Below are 24,193 nucleotides of genomic sequence, written 5' to 3'. Positions count from 1 at the left end.
AAACTGCTTCTGTGTCTCTTGCAGAGCGACCCTGAGTTTGTTCAGTGGAAAAAAGAGCTGACGGAGGCTTTCACCGAGGCGCAGAGGTTGCTGCGCCGGGCTCCGAAGTTCCTCAATAAATCCCGCTCCACAGTGGTAGAGCTCTCGAAGCCCCCGCTCAGCCACAGGAACAGCAACGGGCTGTAGGAGACCCCGACCACGTTCCCACAGGGAGAGCTGCTTGGTGAACCCGCAGCGTGTCCCGGGATCCTTGTGAACGAATGACTTTGTGCAGCCCTGGAGGCGGGACGCGCTGGCCAGAGGAGGAATTCGATGTTTACAGCGTGGGATCACGTCAGGACTCTGTCTCCGGCGGCGGGGGGGACCCTGCCCCAAGCAAGTCACCGAGCGGAGAGGCTGCTCCTCGTCCCACGCGTCCCCACCCCCGCGGGGCCCGGCTGAGCTCCGTCCCTCTGGAACTACTGATGGAAGGAAGAGGCTTTGTGTCCCTGCCGCGGGGGTGGCGCGGGTGCTGCTGGCTGGGTGACACTCCCGAGGTGACACCGAGGGAGCCGGAGCTGCCGCCCGGCCGTGGTGGGTGCCCCTCGCTCTGTCGTGTTGCCGTGTCCTTCCCGACCATTACTGCTGACTCTCTTGCTCCATACTGCTGATGATCAACAGTGTGACTCCGATGCACTTCAAAGTACTGAATTCTTAACTGTCCTGTGGTTTAAGTGTTATTGCTACTTCATGGGAGCGTTGAACTCGAATTATTCCCTGGGTTTGTTGTACTCACTAATAGTAGCTACCACCGTTTTGCTTCTTCTACGTATATGCAGTACTATAACTGACACAATAGAGTAATAATTGGTGAAGAGGAATTTATGGTAGCTTCATCTAGTGCTCTGTTGTATAAATCAACTATTTTAGCACAGTTTTTAAAGAGCAGATTCCTTTTGACAAGTTTACAGTGAACATAAAAGACAGTTCTTTTCCATTTCAGGTCAACTGCACTTTTTAAAAAAAAATTAAAAAGAAATTATTCAAATCCAGTGCATTCTAGAGCATGTGCTGGGTTCTGGTGTGTGTGGGTACCTCGGTACGTATCCCAGATCACTCCTCAGCCCTGGGACTCGGGATCCTCCTCTGCTGTACACAGGTGTGTTCCCATAGCATAGAAATCCCCAGAAATCCCCAGTTCCCCCTGGAGCCAGGCCCAGGAGGTTCATGCACATATCACAGCTTGGCTTGGGAAAGGAGCTCTCAATTTTCTGTTCTGAAGAGTTCAAACTGCCCACAGTGAAAGCAGTGTGATAAAACTGAGCGTGGAGCTGAGAGAATGAGCTGATCAAATGGTTTCTGTTAATTCTACCTGAGGCATCAAGTGTGCCAGGTGGAAAGCCTTGCTTGAAGGAAAGATCTCATCCTGAGCTGTCCCACAGCTTCAAGCTGGGCCTTGCCCTGGGTGTTGTGGTGGTTTGTAAGAGAGAGGTTAGGGCTGAACTACTTAAGCTGTTTTCCCAATTCAGTGAACAGCTTAGAGAAGATTTTTCTTCCCAGCTACAGAGGTACAACTCTCAGAGTCCCTGAAGACAGTGGAGCTGTGCCTGTGTAAGTGGGAGTAGAAATTGTGCGTGGTTTGTCGAGCGTGTGTGGCTGTCAGAGTTCCTTGGAGAAAAGTAGTAAAAGTGGCTCTGTTTGCTTCTGCATGGGAGCTGGGTTTGCAGCCCAGCTTGTGCAAACCCTGGCTGACCACCTGGGGCTGCACCAAAGGGAAAATGCATTCTGGAAAATACCCCCTGAGAAAGTGGTTTCTTTCCATTATTTCCCCCCCCTACCCCTATTTATTTTCCCAATTATTCTGTGTAAACAGCACCAGCCTCTCTGTCATTCCTCAGAGCATCTCAGCTCCTCTGAAAGAAGCAGTGTCAGAGGTGGTTGGTCAGAGGTTGGACTTGATGATCTTGGAGGTCTTTTCTGACCTAAAATGATTCCATGATTCTTTGTGTGGTATTTAAAATGTGTTTGGGATAAAAATGTCTCATCCCGCTGGTGGTGGTTCAGCTTTCCCTACAATACCATGTAATGCTCGTATTTTTCTCCTTGATTTAGAAAAAAGCCCTCAGATTGTGTTAAAACCTTCTCACAGTTCTTGTGTAACTTGTTTTTACTTTCTGAGTCCCTGCTCAGTCCCATTCTTCTCCTTCAGTTATTTTCCATGGCTGGATTTCACTCTCATCCGTGTCAGCAGATTGCGGTGCCGATGTCAGTGAGGGAGGAGCAGGTCATCAGCTGGGAAATTGTGCCTCAAACCCAGAGATTTTATATGAAATGAAGGCTGTATATTGTCTTAGGGAAATAAATTTATTTTGAAATGTGAAGGAGTTAGAGTGGCCCTGGAATATCCTCATTATCGTGCCCCATCCAACCTCCAGTGGGAGGGGCAGGAAAAGATTTGGATTTCTTCAGCCAGCTGTGATTTATTGACAATTGAAAATAGCTTTATTTTTGTGACTTGTATCTAAGTGTGCAGCTAGGAGAGGAGAGGTTTTCACAGTGACAAACTCCTGAATGAAGGTGGGATCCCAGTAAGAAATGGGGCTCTGTGTGGAAGCGACTGGAGATGTGGAGGGAGAGCTGGAATTGCACCCTCCAAACCAAAAAATCCTGGATACTTCCCCAGTCTGCTCCCTTCTGGTTTAGGAACCAGAGTCTCTGAAGTTTTTGTCTTGGACAAAGATTCCTGGTAGTGTTAATTTGCAGGAAGGTTTTTGGCTGTGTGATTAGGATCCCTCGTTTATTTGCTAATTATTTTGCAAATTCATGAAACCGATAAAGGAGCGTTTACTGTGGGGTGTTTTTTGTGTTTGTTTTTTTTTTTTTTTCCCAATCCTTCATCCAAGTGTTGGCCATCCACTTCTCCAAGTGTAAATCTTCTTCCTCTTAGTTGTGCTTGAGCTTTTTGTGTTCTTGTCCCTGGTCCAGCAGAGCCAGCAGGCTGCAGGCTCACGGCTTCTTCCCAAAGTGCTGCTGTGAGAGAAGCTGGAGTAATGCTGGAGTGAATCCAGCTGGGATTGACATTCCTGGTATGTTCCCCCACCCCCCAGCAGGCTTCAGAAACTCTTGGAGCAGGCTAATAATAGCTGGAAGTGTGTCTGGAAGGGAAGCCTGGCAGGTATGGAGAGAGCAGCTTTGGGGACAGACCTCGGCTTAGTCACACTCGAGTTTTCCTCAATTTCTTGGGGCTGCCCTGAGCAGAGACAGGAGTTGGACTCTGGTGATCCTTTTGGGTCCCTTCCAGCTCAGGATATTCCATGATTCTGTGATTCAACACCTCCCCTTTAGAAACCCAGTGGAAGATTTTCCTCTCCCACTTCTCTCAAGGGGGGGCAAAACCCAAAAATTGAATTGTGAGGTCGGGCTTGGCTCTGAGATAAATCAGGTGTTTGCAACCCAGCGTGGAGGTGGTGGAAACACTGGTTTGTGCTAAAAAAGGCTGGTTTTGGTTGTGATCCTGCCCATAGTGGTGCCCAGAGGAGCTCTCGGGGTCGGTGTTCCCTGAGCAGGACCAGCCCCAGCATCATCATCCCTCGGGTCTGCAGGGAATCAGCTGATGAGGAGTGAAATCCCTGGAGCTCTGAGTTGCTCTTTCCCTGGCAGCTGGTCAGCTTTAGGACCAGGTTCCTTGATGCCATGTCCATATCCACGTCCTGCAGCCCTTGGCACGGCGGTGTCACCGCCCAGCACGTGGCACTGACGCGGCTCCTCTGCCTCAGAGGTGGTTGCACCCGAAATATCCCCAGAGGAAGGACTCTTTGGAGTGTACAGTAGATAATAAATAATTCTAGTCGTGTTGATTAATATAAGGAATGAGTCAGTTCTACAAATGAAAGGAAAAGAAAAATCTGAAAAGCGTATTTTGACAAAGCATAGTATTAATTTTAATATTGTAAAAAAAAAAAAGGAAAATATCTAAAATATACAGAGAAAATATGTATATCCAAATGTCTGAGGAGTTTCAAGATAATCTACTTTTGTTTTCTGTTGGTTTCTATTCCATGGTGTACATATTGTGTGGATGGAACATCGGCTGTTTTAATACTATTGTTAAATTGTATTTTTATTTTGTGTTAAACTAATCATCACAGACTCAGCTTTATTTTGTTTATGTAAAGGTTGCTATGCTCTGTAGGTATAAACCCGAGAATTCTATTTTAACAGAAAAAGCATTTTATATTATTTATTAAATACATGTTTCTCCAACTTCTGACATTCCACAGAATTTCTGCTCCGTATATGTATGGAAGTGGCAGCTCCTTTCAAGCAGGATCAGCCAGCTTTATTCTGTTTTTCATGGCAAAAGAGGGATAGATTCCCTGAGCCTGTGCAGCCCTTCTCTCCCTGCACGGGGACTCCAGGCTCTCTCTGCTCCTGAATGCAGAATCACCTGGAAAACTCCTGCAAATCCACCCCTCCATGGGATATTTCCAAATTTCTTCTTTATCCCTCAGAATTCCCAGAGCAAGTGTTTATTCACAGGAATCTGTGCTGAGTTAAAGAGAATTCATGACCTGAAGTGGGGCAAGGAGTCAGCGTGGGGTTTGATCCAGCTCAGCCATCAGGGAAGGAGTGAGTGGAAGGAGAGTCTGGACACGGGGCTGGGCTGCAGGACCCCAAATGTCCTCACTGGAGATGGGTTTGGTGTTTCAGGGGGATCCCTTGATCCTTGAGAACAGGATCCTGAGGCAGGAGCAGTGCCTGTCCTAGAGCCAGGGCAGGACCCTGCTTGGTGCCACATCTCAGGGGAGCAGTGGCCACCAGGGACCCTGCAGGGACCGTCCCTGGGGTGTGGGGAGGGTGACACCCAGGTGACACCCGGGCAGGACCAGGAGCTACCTCTGCTGGGCACATCTGGGCACATCTGCAGAGCCAACCCCAGCACCTCTGTCCTCACTGAGGTACAGAAATAGCCCTAAATTTATCAGGTCTCTCAGTTCCTAAAAATAATTCCAGTTGTGAGCCTGGCCTGTGCAGTTTGAGGTGTAGGATTGTGTGCTCTCATGGGGCTGGAGCTCTGTGCTGCTCAGGGCTGATCCCCGTGGCACTGCTGGGTGAAATGTGGCATTTTCCATTGCCACGCTGCTGCTGAAATAGCTGCCTGGGGCAGGGAGGGATCCCTGCTGTGCTCCTTAGAGCAATCTCTGCCTTCTTTCCCATTTCCCTCTCTGGTCCCACTGGATTTTGGGGTGAGCTGTAGCCCAAGCTGCACCTGGAGGGAGGAGGACACTGTGCTGGTGGCATCGTGACTCCCTAGTGTCACCCCTGGAAAAGTGGGTGGTGGGGACAGTGCTGAGACCAGGGCAGCTGGCCTGGGGTGTCCAGGCAGGGATTTGGCAGAGAACCTGGGGACAGCTGCAGGAAGGTGGCTTTGTCCAGAGCCAGGTTGCTCTGGGTTTGTGTGACACGCTGTGTTTCCAGGCTGGAAAAGGAGATGGGAAGAGGCTTTCCTGTTGGTAGCAGGCATCTTCTCCTCAGGGAAAGAGAGAGAGCAGACAGTGGGTGAGATGGCACAAAAAAAACGTGTGTGAAAAACAGAATAAAGCAGGAGCATCCTCGGAGAGGGGATTTGTGAGCACTTCTAGTGCCTCACTAGGAAAAAGGAGCAGATTCACACGAACAGCTACTTGCGATGAAGGAAACGATCGAAAGAGAACCTGTCCAAAACGTGTAATTAATGGCAAGCAAAGCCAGGATCTGTAAATAACTTTAGATATTGTATCGATGAGATCATTCCTTGTTTTATGTACTTGGCTCTTTCCATATTTATTGTGGGGAGGGGGGTCCCGGTGCCTGTGAGCTGTGGCCTCGCTCCTCGCGGACTGTCCCGGAGTTTACAGCCCCGTCGTGGCGGGTGTGCCACACTCGGTTCTTGCCGCCAGTATTTTTTTAACGGATTCTTTTGGCACAGCTAAGCTGCTTCTGTGTGTTGGTCAGTACAACTGCTCTCCTACGACCAGACCCCAATAAAAACCGTCCTTTGCGTGTGTGCCGGTGTCTCGTCCTTTCCGTGTCACCGTCCCTTGCCATCAGGCTGTACTGGGATGAACTGGGATGCACAGGTAGGTCCCTTCCCTGCCCCCATGGTGTTTGTCCTGGTTTTTCTGAGGGACACGCCAGCTGTGTCCTGCAGGTGAGACGTGCTGGCTGTGCCAGGTGTGTGGTAGGTGACCAAGGGTGGCTTTCCACCAACAGTGGCCCCATGGCTGCAGTGCCACCAGGGAAGGATGATGGAAACCTCGTGTCCTCGTGCTGTTCCCAGGTGGGATTGGGGTTGGTGAGATGCTCAGCCAGCGCTTGGTCTCCTGCTGTGGGGGACTCCAGACTGATGATCCTGTTTCCTTTCTCACTACCAGAGCCTTGGGTGTGCCCGTGGAGCTTTTGGGTCAGCGTGGCCGAGGTGGGGACATTGCCCCTGTGCAGCTGCGCTTGTCCTGAGAGGTGACATGCACCCTGACTGGCTGTTGGGTGCTGGGCCATGTGGGACACAGGTCCTGCCGTGCCCCGGGGTGTCACCCTTGTCCCCATGTGGTCACCACGTGTGCTGCTCCCCTCCCTGCTGCCCTGGCCGGGTGCTGACCATGCTGCTGTTGGTGCCAGGGGCTATTTTGAGCTCTGCTCCCAGGTCCTCTTCCAGTCAGCCCCATCTCAGGGCTGGGGCTGCTGGGGGGAGCCGGGGTGCTTTGGGGTGCTCCCAGCCCAGGGTGTCCCCATTGGGCACCACCAGAGTGTTCTGGGGGGGCTCACACCCAACCAGATCATTCCCCCGTTTCTTTGGGGTGCAGCAGGTGGGCACCAAGGAGGGCGCGGGTGACACGCGTGTGCCAGCCGCTGTAGAACCCGAGGAGCAGGAGGGCCCCGCGGTGCCTGTCCCCAGCCGAGGCCCCGGTGCCACCGCCGCGGGTATTTTTAGCAGTGACATGTGTCACCTCAGCTGCCACCGCGGCGGGGGCGGGGGCGGGCGCTGCCGCCCCTCTCCCCGCGCTGCCGCCGCCGCTCTCGGCTCGCCGGGATCCCGGTGCTGCTGCGGGACACCGGCACCCACCGCCCCCGCCAGGTACCTGGGGAGCCCCGGGGTGGCCAGCGGGGTCTGTGGGTGCCCCCGGGCCGGGAGGGGGATTTTTAATCGGGAATGGATGGACACAGCGGCAGCCCCGGCTGCGGGGGCGGCTTCCAACCGCGGGGGGAACAGCGATGGGAGCGGGCATGGGGATGGGGACCCATGGTGCCACCAGGGCGGCAGCACGGGTGGCCAAGTAAGGACCAGATCCAAACGCCCCCGGCCCACCCGTGGCTGCGTCCCGAGTGGGGACAGCGCGGTGCTGGTGGCACCCCCAGTGCTCGGTTCTCTCCGCGCCTCAGTTTCCCCGAGGACGGTCCCTGTCCGGCCGGGGGTGACAATGCCGTGTGGCTCGCCCGCTCCGGGCTCTGCGGTGCCATCGGGGCCGGTCCTCCTGGCTGGGGGGACAGCCGGTCCCTGAGGCACGTGGCGCTGGGGACAGCCACCCGGGAAGGCAAGTGACATTCCCAGCCCGCTGCCGGCCCTCCTGCCCTTTACTGTACAAGGAGATGCGGCTGCCGGCGGGGCACAGCAGCGCCCGACCAGCCCCGACGCGCTCGGTGCCTGAATGATCCCAACAGGTGAAGCCGCTGCCAGCCCCAAGTGGGGCACGGATGGGCTCCTGCGACCACCCAGCCTGGGCAGAGGGGTCGCGGCATCACCCCCGTGCCACCAACCCTCTGTGCCACACTCCCCGCTCTGCCCTGGGCGCTGCCACCCGTCCCCTGCCGCCAGCCCAGGCAAGCTCAGGGTTCTCCCGGCCTGGCACAGCTCTGGGGCTGGCAGCAGCCCCTGGTTTAACTCTCTCCTCTCTCTCTGCCCGTGTGTCCCCTCGTGTCTCTGCACAGCACCGTCCGGCCTCGCCGCCACCATGGCCATCTCCTCGCGCCTCGCGCTCTGGGAGCAGAAGGAAAGTCTCGGTCCTGGCAGCACTGGTGGTGCTTTTGGGCTGGGTGCCCTTCCTGCCTGGGGGCTCAGTGCTGGGGGTGTCACTGTGCCATCCCCACGGTCCCCTGGCTCTGGGCTCCATTTGGCCTGAGTTTGAGTTCTGATCTGAGTGATTTTTACCTGCCCGCTGAGCTTGGCAGGCAGGGCTTGATGCTGGTGCTGCTGCTGGAAAAGCTGCTGGAAAAGCTGTGGGAAGTGGGGCTGGTTCTGCCCTGAGACCTGCAGGGCTGCATGTGGCTGTGGTGATGCTGGAGCTGCTTCTTGCCTGGTCGCAGCCAGGATGGTTCCTCTGGTTGCCACGCCAGGGCTGCTGTGCCAGCCCTCGGGGGCTGCACCAAGCTGGGCGCTTCTCTCTGGGCTTTTCTCGGTGCTTCTGCTCCCACAGCATCCCCAACCAAGCCTGGCACCCAGCAGGAGCCTGGGCAGTGCCCCAGCCTGAGCGGGGTGCCCTGCTGCCACTAGCAGTGCTGGCTCCTGTCCCCGTGCCTGCCCTGTGACCCACCTCTGCTCTCCCAACCCCAGATTCGTGACGAGGACCGGGGGCCACCCCCGTCTGCACCCCCCCTGCTCCTGTCGGTCATCCCCGGGGGGTTCATCAAGCAGCTGGTGAGGGAGACCGAGCAGGAGGCCAAGGCGGCGCGGCGGAGGAAGGAGAGCAGGGTGGGCACCAAGGAGGAGGTGAGCACTGAGGGACCTCACAAGCAGGGAGCTGGGGGTGTCCCCAGGTGTCCCCGGGTGTCACAGCAGCTCCTCTCCTTTGCTTGCAGCCCTCGGGGAAGGACGGTGAGGCCCGAGCCGGGGACGGCCCCGCTGCCCGAGGAGGGAGGGCCAGCGAGGGGACACTGAGGAACGGGCTGAAGGCAGAGGGGCAGGGGGACAAGGGGGTCACAGCCCCCCCTCACAAGGAGCTGCCCCCTGTGCTGGGGACTGTCCCCAGCAAAACCCCGGCCCCTGCACCTGGCCCAGCAGCACCTGCTCCCAAATCAGCAGAGACACCCCTCAAAAAAGCAGAGATATCCCCCAAAACACCTGTCCCCAGATTGGCAGAGACACCCCCAAAAAGGGCAGAGATCCCCCGCAAACCAGCAGAGACATCATCAAAACCAGCAGAAACACCCCACAAACCATCAGAGACCACCCCCAAACCAGCAGAGACCACCCCCAAACCAGCAGAGACCACCCCCAAACCAGCAGAGACCACCCCCAAACCAGCAGAGACCACCCCCAAACCAGCAGAGACCCCTCATCCTGGGGCTCCCAAGGTGGGAAAGTCATTGTGGCCCAGGAAGAGCCCCAAGGATTCCTTCTTGGGGAGCAGCACCCCAGCTCCAGCCCCTGCACCCAGCCAGGGCCCCCAGCACGGCAGCAAAGTCCCAGGGAAGGAAGGGGACACATCCAAGGGGACAGTCCCTGAGAGCACCAAGGAGAAGGGGACAGTCCCTGAGAGCACCAAGAAGGAGAAGGGGACAGTCCCTGAGAGCACCAAGGAGAAGGGGACAGTCCCTGAGAGCACCAAGAAGGAGAAGGGGACAGTCCCTGAGAGCACCAAGGAGAAGGGGACAGTCCCTGAGAGCACCAGGAAGGAGAAGGGGACACCCCTGAGGCACGAGGAGCCCCCAGCCAAGGTGAAAGCCCAGAGGGAGCTGTTGTCAGCCAGGAAAGAGCCAGAGAAGATGAAGAAAGATGTTGGAGGTGGCAAGAAGGAGCCAAGGGAGATCAAAAAGCCTGAAAAAACCACGAACAAGTCGGATGGTCTCAAGGCAGAGCCGGGAGGAACCCAAGAGAAATCCACAGATGTGGGAAAAGAGGTGGGGAAGGTGAAGGAAGAGCTGGGAAAGGGTAAAGAGATGCTGAAAGAGGGGAAAGGGATTGGCAAGAGCACGGACAAGGACCAGGCTAAAGAAACATCGGGAAGGAGCAATGAGATGAGCAAGAGCATGGAAAAGGACCAGGATAAAGAGAGCACGGGCAAGGAGCAGGTAATGTTATCCAGGTTTTGGGGCACTGGTGCAGTTTTGTGGTTTCATGCAGCTCCTCCCGTTCCCGTGGGCTGGGCTGGGGGAAGGTGACCCCAGTGTGTAAAAATGTCCTTTTCCTCGGGGCAAAGGCAGTTTGTTCAGCCCAGTTTTCCTCTCTGCTCCCGCCAGGCTCCGAGGGACGTTTGGTACGAGGCAGAGAAGGTGTGGCTGATCCAGCAGGACGGGTTCACGCTGGGTAAGGGTAACTCTCCCTGCCCTGCCCTGCCCGAGGCGGGTCGGGGGCACAGAGCTGCGGCTGCTGTGCCCCGCTGGGGCTGGCATTGGGCTCGGCCCCCTGGCACACAGCTCTGCCCCGGCTGTCCCACCCCAGGGACACTCACCAGCCTCTCCTGCAGCCACCCAGCTGAAGCCAGACGTGGGGACACCGGAGCTGCCGGCGGGGAGGGTGAGGGTGCGCCGGGATGAGGATGGCACCGTCACTGAGGTGGATGAGGACAGCGTGCAGAGGGTGAGCCCCTTCCCCGGGCTGGGACAGCGCCCGGGCACAACGATGGCATCTCTGTGCCCGAGGTGTCGCGGTGCCAGCGGGTCTGGCACAGCCCTGCGGTGACAGCAGAGCTCCGGGGGTCTCTGCTTCTCTCCCCGCAGACCAACCCCCCCAGCCTGGACCAGGCCGAGGATCTGGCCACCCTCATCAGCCTCAACGAGTGCAGTGTCATCAACACGCTGCGGCAGCGCTTCCGTGCCCGCCTGCCCTGCACCTACGCGGGGTCCGGCCTGGTGGCCATCGCCACCGGCCCCGCGCCCGCCGACGGCGCCGGGAAGGTGAGAGAAGGGACCGGGGACAGGGAATCCCCCGTGGGAAGCCGCCACCAACACTCCCGGGGACAGTGGCGGAGGGCGCCGGGCGCGGCGGGGCCGGCAGGTGGCACCGTGAGACCGTCACAGTGCGGGGACAGTCGGGACAGAGGATGCTCGGAGGATATTTGGGACCGGGGATGTTCTGGGGACATTTGGGACCGGGGATGCTCGAACATTTGGGACCAGGGATGTTCTGGGCACATTTAGGACTGGGGATGCTCAGAGAACGTTTGGGACCGGGGATGCTCAGAGGATATTTGGGACCGGGGATGCTCTGGGGACATTTGGGACCGGGGATGCTCAGAGGATATTTGGGACTGGGGATGTTCTGGGGACATTTGGGACCGGGGATGCTCAGGGGACATTTGGGACCGGGGATGCTCAGAGGACATTTGGGACCGGGGATGCTCTGGGGACGTTTGGGACTGGGGATGCTCTAGGGACATTTGGACCGGGGATGCTCAGAGGACATTTGGGACCGAGGATGCTCTGGGGACATTTGGGACTGGGGATGTTCTGGGCACATTTGGGACCGGGGATGCTCTGGGCACATTTAGGACCGGGGATGCTCAGGGGATATTTGGGACCGGGGATGTTCTGGGGATATTTGGGACTGGGAATGCTCAGGGGATATTTGGGACCGGGGATGTTCTGGGGACATTTGGGACCGGGGATGCTCAGGGGACATTTAGGACCGGGGATGTTCTGGGGACATTTAGGATTATGGTTGCTCTGGGGACATTCCGGATCAGGGTTGCTCTGGGGAAATTCGGGACTGGGAATACTCTGGGGATATTTGGGACTTGGGATGCTCTGGGAACACTCGGGACCGGGGATACTTTGGGAGGGGGATGCTCTGAAGATACTGATGGCCAGGAATGCTCTGGGAGTGTTTGCTCTTGGGGCTGGGGGTGCTCTGAGGACTCAGACTCGGGAGGTTCTGCACGCTGGGGAAACCATCACCCCGAGTGTGAACACTTTCGAGAATCCTGTTCGGGATGCGCTCTGTCACCTCTCCCTGCCCGCAGGCTCCCAGGGGGAGGCGGGACAACCTTCCCCCGCACATCTGCTCGCTGGCACACCGAGCCTACAGGAACCTGCTGATGCAGCGGCAGGACCAGGCCATCATCCCCCTGGGGCACAGCGGGGCCGGCAGGACCCGGTGCTGCCAGAGCGCCCTGGAGTACCTGGTGGGCACGGCGGGCAGCCTGGACGGCAGGGTGTCAGGTATGGGCGGGGTGTCAGGTATGGGCGGGGTGTCAGGTGTGGGCAGGGTCTCAGGTATGGGCAGGGTCTCAGGCACTGCAAGGTCTCAGGTGTGGGCAGGGTCTCAGGTTCTTCAGGGTCTCAGGAACTTCAGGGTCTCAGGTTCTGCAGGGTGTCAGGTGTGGACAGGGTCTCAGGTATGGGCAGGGTCTCAGGTTCTGCAGGTCTCAGACACTGCAGGGTCTCAGGCACTGCAGGGTCTCAGGCACTTCAGGGTCTCAGGTACAGGCAGGGGTGGCACTGGGTGCTCTGTGCTGGCCAGAGGCAGCACACAGAGCCTGGGCAGGCTGGTGGCACACAGCCACACAAATCCTGACCCGATCTCTGCCACCTGGGGTGGCACCTAAGCAGCCGATGTGGCTGCCAGTGCCACTGTCCCCGTCCCAGACTCAAGGGATTTGCTGCTTTGATCAACACCAGCGTGAGCAGTGCAGGGAATTACTGGAATCACTCTGGTGCTTGGGGCAGCGCTTTCCCACCTGCTCGGGTCACTGGTGACGCTGCTCTGCAGGGTTGGATTTTGGAGCTCTCTCGGGTACACCGTGCTCTTGCAAAGGGCTGAGGGATGGCCTGGAACAGGCTGGGCAGGCTGGGCAGGCTGGCAGGTCCCTTCTGTCAGTGGACACCCGGTGTGGGATGCTGAGCCCATGCCCAGGGCTGGGACAGACCCCGGGAGGAGCAGGCAGAGGTGAGGCAGGAGGAGACACGTCCTGCAGAGCTGCAGGGCGGCTCAGGGGGTCCTGCTGGTGGTTTTGCAGTGGAGAAGATCCAGGCAATGTTCACAGTCCTGGGAGCCTTTGGGTCGGTGACCACCAGGCACAGCAGCAGCTCCACGCGCTTCTCCATGGTCCTGTCGCTGGATTTCAGTGCCACTGGCCAGGTCACTGCTGCTCACCTCCAGGTACCTGTCTCCTGCTGAGGTGGGAGGGCTGTGGCTGGAAATGGGGGTCCTTGGGGTGGGGATGAGCCACCCCTGTGCTGCACTTCCCAGTCAGGCTGGGCACGAGGAGCGATGCTCTGCTCCCTGCCCTGCTCCCTGCCCCTCCTGAACCAGAGGTGCCCAAATAACCCCTGAGAAGAAGCTCCATGAGCAGTGTGGCAGGGTCCCCCAGCCTGTGCCTGTCCCTGGCAGGGAGCAGTGCTGGGATGAAATGTTGATGAGGAAATGTATAATTCAGTGTTTCATTCGCAGCACCTCACTGCTGCCTGGAGCTGAGCCTCAGAGGGCTTTTATCACCATCAGGGCTCTTATCAAAGGCTCTTTAATCAGAGCTGCCCGTGCCCCTGGGCCTTGTCTGAGGGAGGAGAGGGCTGGAGCCTTGTCTGCTCCTGGGGAGCACCAGGGCTTCCCACTGCTGGCCCTGCTCTGCCCTGGGCACCCACGGGGAGCTGGTGGAGCTGTCCTTGTGCAGGAATGTCCCCAACAGTGCCACCAGAGCCACCCTGGCCTGTCCATGGGACTGTCTGGGCTGGGACCCCCAGCTCTGCAGACTCATTGCTGGCTCCAGTGCTGGCACTGAATGCCTTTGGCAAGGCTGGAGCTGAGCTGGGAATCCCAATCTCTGCTGGGGCCATGGCACTGCCCAGACCTCTGGAAGCTCAGAGGGACCGTGGGTGTTGCTTTCACGCTCTCAAGTTGCTCCTCGACACCTGGACCATGATTCAGCTCTTGCTGGTGCAGCTTTGGGTGGGAGGAGCAGCCCCCAAACCCAGCTGAGTCCCTGCAAGGAGAAACCCAGCCCCTGCTTGGCAGCTGCCAGGAGCATGTCCCCATCTCCCTGTCCCCTTTTCCCTCCCCAGACCTTGCTGCTGGAGAGGGCCCGCGTTGCCCAGCAGCCTGAAGGAGAGAGCAACTTCAACATCTTCCCACTGCTGCTGGCAGGGCTGGATGTGGCAGAGAGGTGGGTGTGAGGCTCCAACAGCCCCGGGCTGCCCAGGGATCCCCCATCCCCTACACCCGAATTCCCTCCATTGATTTATTAAAAAAATCTGGATATTGATCTAGTACTGATATCCAACTATGATGGACAGAAACCCTCTAACAGTTTGAAGTTAGAAAGTGTGTGTTTATTGTGTGTGGGATCACTCCCAAATCCACACTGCAGCTCCCAGGTGATTACAGAGCCCTTTTATCCATACAAGTATTGAATACACAAAATACAAATATATATTCATAATTTTGGTACATCCCATTCCTCGCTTTGTATGCTGATCACTCCAAAATCTATTCAGCATGAGTGGTTTGTTCCTTGAAATGGGTCAGTGTCCCTTTCATGGGGAGGGGTCCCAAAATGAGGAAGTAAATGAAGTCTTCCTCGTTCTGACCTTTCTACCTTTTCAATGCCAATCTGACAAATGAACTCTTGGTAGAACTCCCATTCCTTGTCTTCAATTGGTTTCAGAACAGAGGAGGCCACAATTGTCTTATGTTCCTAAAAGCTCTTTGTCAGATTGTATTCTTCATTATAAACCCAGCTAACTAAACATTGTGCTGACAAGCAATCAATTATTAGTTAACTACTAACTCCTGACTTCATCAAGGCCTACTCATTTATTATTATTATTTTAATTAACTCTAGTAAGGCTTATTTCTAGCTAAAACCCTAGCTCCTCTAAAATCTCTAAATTCCTTAAAGTTCACCATCAGTGGGGTTTTGAGAGCCCCTGGTAAGAGATTGTGAGAGCAATTGCATTAATGGGATTTTTCTGCATGTAGAGGGATTTTCTATGGAATGAGGGAATTTCCTGGTGCTTTTTTTGCTCCTCTACTAAAGCTGAAATTGGGGTGATAAATGAGACAGAAAACCCTTTTCCCTCTCACTTCTGGCTCCCCCCAGGCTGTGTCCCCAGGAGAACTGGTGCACACTGATGTCCCTGCGTGGGGCAGTGCTGTGGTGGCCTGTCCCACCCAGGGACAGTGTCACCAGTGCTGTGGTGGCCTGTCCCACCCAGGGACAGTGTCACTGGTGCTGTGGTGGCCTGTCCCACCCAGGGACAGTGTCACCAGTGCTGTGGTGGCCTGTCCCACCCAGATCCCTCAGATGGTGCTGTGAAGGTGGCTGGGGGTGCTGAGGGCAGGCAAGGAGGGAGTTTAACTCTCATTTTTTCCTGACCACTCCCAGGACGATGCTGCACCTGCACCAGGTGGCTGAGAGCAATTCCTTCGGGATCAAACCCTTCACAAAGGTAGGGAGAGGGAAGTGCTGGGGTCCTGTGCCCACCTGAGGTGGGATGGAGCAGGGCACCCCCTTTGTCACCGCCAGCCAGAAGATGATTTGGAGCCCCTGAGTGACTCGTGATGGTGCCACTGGACCGGGAGGCTGCAGGGGAGGGAGGGGGTGTTGGGATGTGAGGAAGGGTCTGCCCAAACAGCCCCCCCAGCACCCCTCTGCTGGGCATGGGGCTGCTCTCCCTGGGATGTCTGCTTGGGATGCCACGGCCACCCCGGGAGCAGATCCTGCTGCTCCAGGGTCACCTACTGCTGCTGTTGGACACAAAATGAGTACACAGAAGCTTGGTAAGTTTAAAAGACAAAAAGACTTAGTTTTGTTTAAACATCTGGTATTTATAGAATTCTAAAGGTGACCATGGATTGGAGGATGGAATTTCCACCTCTCCAACCACGCTGGTCTAAAGATCAAACAATCATTTCTCTCTGCTCACGGAGAAATATGTAAACTATTCTATTTATACGTTAAATTGTGTGGGAACTCTGACTCTCAAATATGTAAACATTATCAGAAGGCTAAAGAAGTTTTATAAGAACTTTAAAACTTTCAAAAGAACTATAAAAGAAAACGTAGCACTTTTAAAATCAGGGCAACAACCTACCCCTGTTGTTCCCCTGCAGCAGCAACTCCCAGGAGCAAGAACATCCTTTGGGCAGCCCAGAATGTGAATTTTAGGGGTTAAAGCTCCACAGCTGACTCCCACCTCCAGCCCCTCATGGGTCTGAGCTGTCTGCAGAGCCCCAGCAGATTGTCCATGAGCCAAAGGGCCGGGATGAATCGCAGCAATTTGCAGTTACATCATCTGCTGAGAATCCAATATTCCATCTTCATTAGGGAGCTCCTGCTCCACTTTGGCAGCCAAAGGAAGCGGCTGCTGGAGGAGGGCACAGCCAGGTCCTCACCCTGCTGCTGATGCAGACTTGGGTTCAGAGGTGGGGTTTTGCCCTCCTTTCACAGCTCTGATTTCTGGGGGTTTGCCATCCCAGCAGGGAGGGTTTGCCCTGCTCCCTGCCGAGGTGGGATTCTCCTGGCCCCAGGGAGCAGCCCCAGCTCAGGGACTGCAGGAGGGGTGTCGGTGGTGGGGGGTGGCAGGAGAGGTCCTGCTGGGGGCCAGGAGCTGCTCAGCTCTGGGCAGGTGTGTTGGGTGAGGAGTGAGGGGACAGGGCTGGACGGGGAGCTGTCGCTGTCGAGGCAGGACGGGAATGAGAAGATTCACTCAGAAGGCTGCTGAGAGTAAAACTCTGATTTATTCAAAATACACTGCTCTTTTATACAGAACTTCACAAGGACCAAATCCATTGGTTCTGAAGTGAAAACCAACCACAGTATTGGTGCAGAGTGCTTGACTCACAGTGATAGAACTTAACTATAAACAATGTGAAAAACAAGAGAGAGAAAGAATTATTTACATTTCTCAGGCATCTGCCTGGCTAGAAACTCTCAGTTTCTTTCTTGGACTGAATCTGCGTCCCACTGCTCTGGGCTCTGGGTGGTGTCCCTGCCATAGCTGGGAAGGAGATGAGCTTTAAGGCCCCTTCCAACCCAAACCCCTCGAAGATTCCATGATATCAGACATCCACCTCCAGCTGCTGCTCTGTAGACACTCACAAAGTGGGAATTTCTTGTCCTTGGATGACAAGGTGACGTCCCCACCTTGCTCCAAGGAAACTGCCGGGGGCTTCTCCGCCTGCTCCAAATTTTCTGAGGTTCCCTTGCTGCGTTTCCTTGCTGTCCTGCTGGTTTCCCTCTCCCTTCTGTCGGTGCCCAGCAGAGGCAGTGACATCCCCTGGCTCTGTCCCCCTGCAGCCCGAGGACAAGCAGAGAGCCTCGGTGGCTTTCTCCCAGCTCCGGGCTGCCATGGGCACGCTGGGCATCGCCGCGGAGGAGCAGGCGGCCGTGTGGCGCATCCTGGCTGGCATCTACCACCTGGGAGCTGCTGGAGCCTGCAAAGGTGAGGGCAGCCCTGCCTCTGCTTCCCTCACACCTGGTGTGTGAGCTGGGAGCGGGGAGGGAGCGTGTCCTGGCAGGGATCAGTGCTTGGGGATGATGCTCAGCCCATGCTGCTCTGTTTGTGGTGGCTCTGAGTTCTTCCTTGCTCTTCCTCCATGGTGGGAGGTGGGGTGGTGGTGTCCTGTCCCCATCTGGAGCACGTCTGTCCTTGCCACACGTGGACAGGGCAGGGGCTGCTGGGTGTCACCTCATGCCAGCTCCTTGGGAAGGACTGGGGTGGGTGACTCCTTTTGTTGGAACGTTGTCCCCAGTGACACATGAAAGGACAGCTTCAGGTGGCACTAATTCCATCATCTCCTGAGTGTCTACCGCAGTAACTGAATTATAATAGGCTGAGTCTGGATGAAGATTGTATTTATAGAGAGTTTGTTAATATGGACGAGCAGAAATTGCCTTATCCCTTACAAATGATTTCTGGAAGTGCCCTAACCCATTTTAGAGGCAGCCACATTGATTTACACACTTCAATTTATGAGGGCTGCATAAAGGCTGCCATAAACTAAGGCACAGACATTTATAAATGTCTCTGCAACATGTCATAACACGTCTTATGGTAATTTATACCATTAATCATCTATTAATTATTTTAAAAGGATAGATGCTGTCATGACTTACAGTGAGTTCTCTTTTCTCCTTCTTTTGGGGTTCTCTTTCCTCATCTCCATCTACTTTAATGCCCTTCCAGCTTTTATAGATGACCCTGTGCTCTCAGGCTGATGAGTGCCAGAAGGCTCTTGGCCAAAAAATTTGAAAGTGTTTCAGCCTGTGAGTTTTCAGGAGAGCAGATTTTGGAGATGTGTCTCATTTTGCAGCTCAATGGCAGGTGGAGGGGTGGTCACAGGGTGTTTGCTTTGCTCAGACCTCCTGCACATTCTGTCCTCAGCACTCTGTAAATCAGACTGGGAGGGAATGGAAAGCTGTAGCCAACAAATCCTATTCAATTCTTTGAGCAGGAGCAGGGATGGGAGCAGAGGATCCAAGCAGGGCTGCAGCTCTGAGCACTCTCTGCTGTGGGATTAACAAGCAGATCATGTCTCAGTGTCGCTCACTCTGGTATCGATTCCCCCACCGCGTGTCAACAAAAGGGGAGAAATGAAAGGAAATATGGATAAAAAATGGATCAAAGCCGGGTGGAGCAAAAGTCTCAGAGGGGGCGACGACTCTTTTAATGTGGTTAAACCTGTCTCCCGATAGCCATCTCTTCCCTTCCCCTTTCATGCCCTTTGATGTTGTGTATTCCAAATCCTCTCCTTGAAATCTCGCCGAAGGGAGCCAGGCACTGCTTTTCCAGGGCATTCAGGAGCTCAGGCACCTCCTCCATCCCCATCCACAGCCCCAGCACGTGTTAAACAGGCCCCAGTGTGGGCTAAAGGCACCTTTTCCCCTTCTCTCCTCACCCATTCAGTTTGTGCAGGAATAAACCAGGAGGGAACAGCACCACCTCTCCCTGGCTGGGGGTGGAAAATGAATTTGCAGCTACAAAAACGCTGAGGAGAAGAAAAGGTTGAATTTCAAAAGCTCCTTCTGCTCTATCCCAGCACCAGCTTTTGAATCCTATTAGAGCAGCTCTTTTATTAGGAAAGCAGCCTGGCAGCTGGAGGCCAGCAGGGCACCCCGGGCACCATTCACCTGAGTGCTCCAGGCCCTTTGAGAGCTGCAGAAAATCCCCTGGTTTAATTTGTTTGCTGTCCCTGTAAGCAGGAGGGAGGTTTGGGGCGCAGTGGGGGTGGCATTCAGCTCGCTCTCACGCTGTCCTTTTGCTGCCTGCCATCAGAATATCAGAATATCACAATATCAGAATATCAGAATATCAAAATAAAGCTTTGTGGCTCCCTGTGGGCTTCCCACCACCTGCCTGTTGTGGAGGTGGCTGCCATTCCAGCCCTCCTGGTGCTGCTGCAGGTGTGCCAGGAGTAGCTCCAAACCCACTGGCACGGCGAGGCTGCTGCAAATCCAGCCCCCAGAGCTCCTCTGGATGGAGGAAAACCACAGGGAAGGAGGGCTGGAACCTGCTGCTCAGGTGGGGGACACTGAGCTGCCCCAAACCCTGCAGAGGTCAGGGGCAGCAGGAGGGACAGGAGCACCCAGGCAGCCAGGGGGGAATTTTAGGGCTGGTGAGACCAGCAGCAACAGCCCCGGGTGAGTGCTGGAGCTGCTGTGGCCCAGGGGGTCCTGCACAGACCCACCCCTGTGGCATCATGTCCTGGGAACCCAGGGAATTGGGCATTGAGCAGTTTGGAAATGGGCTGGGGCTGTAGCAAGAGAGGCTGAGCTGGCCCCATGAGTGCTGACCCTGTGTTTTCCTTCTGTTTCTCTTAAATATTACCTGGGCCGAAGTAATTCCCTTCTGGTGTTAAAGTCAGCGAGTTTTCCGTGCTCACATCACACTCAGGAGAGCCATGAGGAGCTGCTGGTTATAGTTCTTGGAGGCTGAAATGGTTCCTGGGGATGCCAGGGCTGAGTGGACACTCTTGTTTGTCCCAGGGGTGCTGCAGTGGGCAGTGTGGGGTGCTGGAGTGGGCAGTGTGGGGTGCTGGAATGAGCAGTGTGGGGTGCTGGAGCAGTGTGGGGTGCTGGAGTGAGCAGTGTGGAGTGCTGGAGTGGGCAGTGTGGGGTGCTGGAGCAGTATGGGGTGCTGGAGCAGTGTGGGGTGCTGGAGCAGTGTGGGGTGCTGGAATGAGCAGTGTGGGGTGCTGGAATGAGCAGTGTGGGGTGCTGGAATGAGCAGTGTGGGGTGCTGGAGCAGTGTAGGGTGCTGGAATGGGCAGTGTGGGGTGCTGGAATGGGCAGTGTGGGGTGCTGGAATGAGCAGTGTGGGGTGCTGGAGTGGGCCGTGTGGGGTGCTGGAGTGGGCCGTGTGGGGTGCTGGAGCAGTGTAGGGTGCTGGAATGAGCAGTGTGGGGTGCTGGAATGGGCAGTGTGGGGTGCTGGAATGAGCAGTGTGGGGTGCTGGAATGAGCAGTGTGGGGTGCTGGGGCAGTGTGGGGTGCTGGAGCAGTGTGGGGTGTTGGAATGGGCAGTGTGGGGTGCTGGTGTGGGCAGTGTGGGGTGCTGGAATGGGCAGTGTGGGGTGCTGGAATGAGCATTGTGGGGTACTGGAGCAGTGTGGGGTGTTGCAGTGGGCAGTGTGGGGTGCTGCAGTGGGCAGTGTGGGGTGCTGGAGTGGGCAGTGTGGGGTGCTGGAATGAGCAGTGTGGGGTGCTGCAGTGAGCAGTGTGTGATGCCAGCCAGGTCTGTGCAGCCCCGGCCCCCCAGCCCCTCCAACTCCCCATCAGGCAGAGCTTTTGTGTCTGACAGGAATCAGCGTCTGTCCAGCCAGCTCAGACAAGAACAAGTGAAAATAGAATAAATCAAAGCCTGGAGTGTTGAGGCAATTCCCCTGCCTGCTCCAGCACAGCCCTTGATGTTGGAATCCTTCAGTCAGCGCAGAAAATACCGGGAAAGGATCAAAGGGGAAGGGAGAAGGGAGCTGTGAAGCACCCCCAGCCCTCCAGCCCTGCTTTGTGCATCCCCTCAGCCAGGAGTGGCTCCCCCATGGAGCTTCCCAGGATGTGGCCACCTCTCACTCTCCATCCCACACCCTGTCCCGTGCCACCAGCCACCAGCTGTATTTTAGGGGCCTATTTTAGCTGTGAGCCCCCCGAGCTCCTCATCCAGCACCCAAAATGCCACCCCGAGGTCTCTGGGTGACTTTGGCTGCTCCCATTTTTGCCATCCCCCAGCGTTTCTGAGCTGTGCTGCCCAGCTTCCTCCACTGCACATTTGTAAAAGGATTAATCCTGCAGATTACTCCCCTATTGATTTTAATCATTAAGATGGGATCGTTATCCCGGCTGTGAGTGATGCCTGCTGGGGACAGCAAACACTGCTGGGAGCCTGAAAGGTGATCCCGGATTTGGGGGGAAAGGTTCATAATCCCATCAGCTCCCAGCAGCACATCTTCTCTTTGCTCCGCCGAGATCCTGAAACACTCCCTGCATCCGCTCCGCCCGCTCCCCGCCTTGCCTTTGGACCATTCTGATTTTGGGGGTGCACCGTTTGGACTAGTTTTGATTTTGGGAGGCTGTGGGAGCGTTTTGGTGATGCTGAGGCAGAGCTGGGCCTGGCTGAGCCCCCCGTGCCCCTCCGCAGTTGGCAGGAAGCAGTTCCTGAGGTTCGAGAGCGCCAGCCGCGCTGCAGAGGTGCTGGGCTGCGACGTGGAGGAGCTCGGCACCGCCGTCTTCAAGCACCACCTGAGGCACATCCTGGCGCAGGTGACAGCGCGGGGCCAAGCAGAGGAGAGCCCGCCAGGTACCAGGATGCTCCAGCCCTTGGATTTGCCTTGTTTGCCAAATTATTTTTATTTTTATTTTTATTTTTATTTTTATTTTTATTTTTATTTTTATTTTTATTTTTATTTTTATTTTTATTTTTATTTTTATTTTTTATTTCTAGTTTTATTTTTAGTTTAATTTTATTTAATTTTTATTATTTTTGGTTTTTTATTATTATTTTATTTATTTTTTATTTTTATTTTTATTTAATTTAAATTTAATTTAATTTAATTTAATTTAAGTTTTATTTTTATTTTGTTTTAATTTTTATTTTAATTTTTATTGTTATTTTTATTTATTTTTATATTTAATTTTACTTTTAATTTTATTATTTTATTTTATTTTTATTTTTAGTTTATTTTTATTTTTATTTTTATTTTTATTTTTAATTTTAATTTTTAGTTTTTAATTTTTAATTTTTTATTTTTAGTTTTTAATTTTTATTTTATTTGGCAAATAATGTTTATTTGCCAAATAACCCCTTGCATTATTTGGAATAAGGACTTGCAATTAAATGTTGTAAAGTGGGTATGCTTTATTCCAGCTGGGACGCATGGGGGATATTTCCACCCGAGACTTGCGTGCCTGCTGAGTGAGATTTCAGGTCTAAACATGCATTGAGCCCCCAACCCTGCACCTCCCTGCCCGCCCACTGGTGGTGCCACACCTGCTGGTGGTCCTGGGTGGGCATCTTTGATGAAGTAACATCATCTTCCTCGATGTTTGCTGCTTGAACTTTCCTCTGGGCAGGCGCAGTGGAGGTTTGGCTTTCCCTCAGGTCACTTTGTCCTGGCCAAAATCAGGAGCCTGCTTCTTGCTGGCTCCTTAAGTGAAAGGTTCTGTTCAACAGTACGTGAAATTTGCTTTTCTGAGTTATCTTTATGGCCTTTACCTAGCAGCTAAATTCTTTTTGTGTTACAAGTTGTCTCTACCCAGCAAGTTACACTCCTGTTACAAACTGTGCTCTGTAATTTTGCATATTTGTTAAATAAGCTATATATTATTATATATTTCTCTCTCTATAGATATAATATATATTATATAGATATATTTCTCTCTATATATACATAATATATATTATATATATTATATATTTCTCTATATAATATATGTTATATATATATAGATATATATTTCTATTTTCTTCCACCCACCTAAGTGCATTCCATGCTTCCAAAATTCTGAATTTTCATATATATAAATGGTTCCCATATCACCTTTTCCCTTTATTTCTGGGGGAGAGGGAATGGTGAGGCAAATTGTTCTGTTCTTCTCAGGCTGAGAGGCCAAGGTAGGCCTTAAAATGAATAAAATCATTAAGTGTGCTGTGTCACGTCGCTGCCCTCAGCTCTCCAGCTGCCCCTGCCTGACCCTCCTTAGGGACAGGTGAAATCAGGTGAATTCAGATAAGTGACGTAGCTCTGCCTAGAAAAAGGGGGGAAATCCCCAAACTCCACAGATTAGCAGAGCACCTGTGTCCCCTGAGGAGATCTGGATCAGGGATTGTGCTGCTGAGCCACCAGAAACCTTAAATTATTGTCTGGCTGTAATTCACAGACGCAGATCCAGCATGTGTGAGGTGGGAGGGTGAGATATTGCCTGGATTTCAGGTCAGCCTGCCCACACTCCTTAAACGTTGGACTTGATGATCTCAGAGGTCTTTTCCAACCTTGATGATTCCATGAGAGCAGCAGGATTCCAGCTGGGCCTTGCAAGTTGTCCTGATAGAAGCACGAACCTGAGGAAGAGGCCTTTGACAGGGCAATAATATTCCTTAAATCCATGTCAGGCAGGAGAGGAGCTGAAGGATGGGCTGTGGAGCTGGGTGGGTTCTCCTGCACCACCATCCAGGGAATCCCAGCTCCCAGCTCAGCTCTGAAAGAAATAAAATGTGGCTGGAAATAAAGAAATAAAAGGTCTGTCCTTCCTTTTGCTGTGCCAGGGCCGAAGATGACGGGCGTGGAGTGTGTGGAGGGAATGGCCTCAGGGCTCTACGAGGAGCTCTTTGCTGCTGTGGTTTCGCTCATCAACAGGTACCAAAGAGCTGCTGGGCGCTGGGGCTGGGGGTGGCAGCCCCTTCTCCAGGGGCTGATTCCTGCTGGGAAAGGTGGCAGCTGTGGGGAAATCCTTGTGTGAGAGCGGCGCTGGCTCTTGGATGTGCCCTGTGGCAGGGGGTTCTGATGGCACCACTCTGCTGCCTGTGGGTGAATCCTGGGGTGTGGGAATCCAGAGCTTCCCTCTGGCTGCCCTGGCTGCCCTGGGACCCTGGCAGGGGTCAGGAACCCCCCTGGACAGAGCCCCCACAGACACTGTCTGTGATCTCTATCCATGGAAAAGGGTTTTCAATCTTACAGGATGAATTACAAGCTCTGAGTGTTTGATATAAGTAATAATTAAGTGTGGCATGGGTGCAAAAGTAAAATTTTAGGATTCTAGATTAGGGGTCTAAAGGGGACAAGATGGAGGAAATTGGGTGTGTCTTGTCCTTTT

General features: G+C 54.3%; 2 protein-coding genes across 2 annotated transcripts in view; both read left to right on the top strand.

Moving 5' to 3' along the window:
* The window catches only part of GRK3 (G protein-coupled receptor kinase 3), a 58,757-nt gene extending 52,732 nt beyond the window's left edge, over positions 1-6,025 (top strand). Inside the window, exon 21 of the mRNA XM_030286027.4 lies at positions 25-6,025. Coding sequence (XP_030141887.1) covers positions 25-186 — 162 coding nt within the window. The 3' untranslated portion in view covers positions 187-6,025. The remainder of the gene's footprint in view (positions 1-24) is intronic.
* Positions 6,026-6,941: 916 nt separating this feature from the next.
* The window catches only part of MYO18B (myosin XVIIIB), a 56,748-nt gene continuing 39,496 nt past the window's right edge, over positions 6,942-24,193 (top strand). The window contains 15 exon segments of the mRNA XM_030285727.4: positions 6,942-7,014; positions 7,017-7,065; positions 7,913-8,004; positions 8,565-8,722; positions 8,812-10,023; positions 10,192-10,258; positions 10,419-10,531; positions 10,672-10,848; positions 11,913-12,111; positions 12,909-13,051; positions 13,951-14,051; positions 15,273-15,336; positions 17,187-17,331; positions 21,522-21,680; positions 23,646-23,736. Of these exon segments, the coding sequence (XP_030141587.4) occupies positions 6,957-7,014; positions 7,017-7,065; positions 7,913-8,004; positions 8,565-8,722; positions 8,812-10,023; positions 10,192-10,258; positions 10,419-10,531; positions 10,672-10,848; positions 11,913-12,111; positions 12,909-13,051; positions 13,951-14,051; positions 15,273-15,336; positions 17,187-17,331; positions 21,522-21,680; positions 23,646-23,736 (2,828 nt within the window). The 5' untranslated portion in view covers positions 6,942-6,956.

This window comes from Taeniopygia guttata, chromosome 15 (genome assembly GCF_048771995.1).
Source record: "Taeniopygia guttata chromosome 15, bTaeGut7.mat, whole genome shotgun sequence".
Classification (NCBI taxonomy): Eukaryota; Metazoa; Chordata; class Aves; order Passeriformes; family Estrildidae; genus Taeniopygia; species Taeniopygia guttata.
The sequence above is the reverse complement of the archived record's forward strand: the minus strand, read 5'-3'. Positions and strand labels throughout refer to the sequence as shown.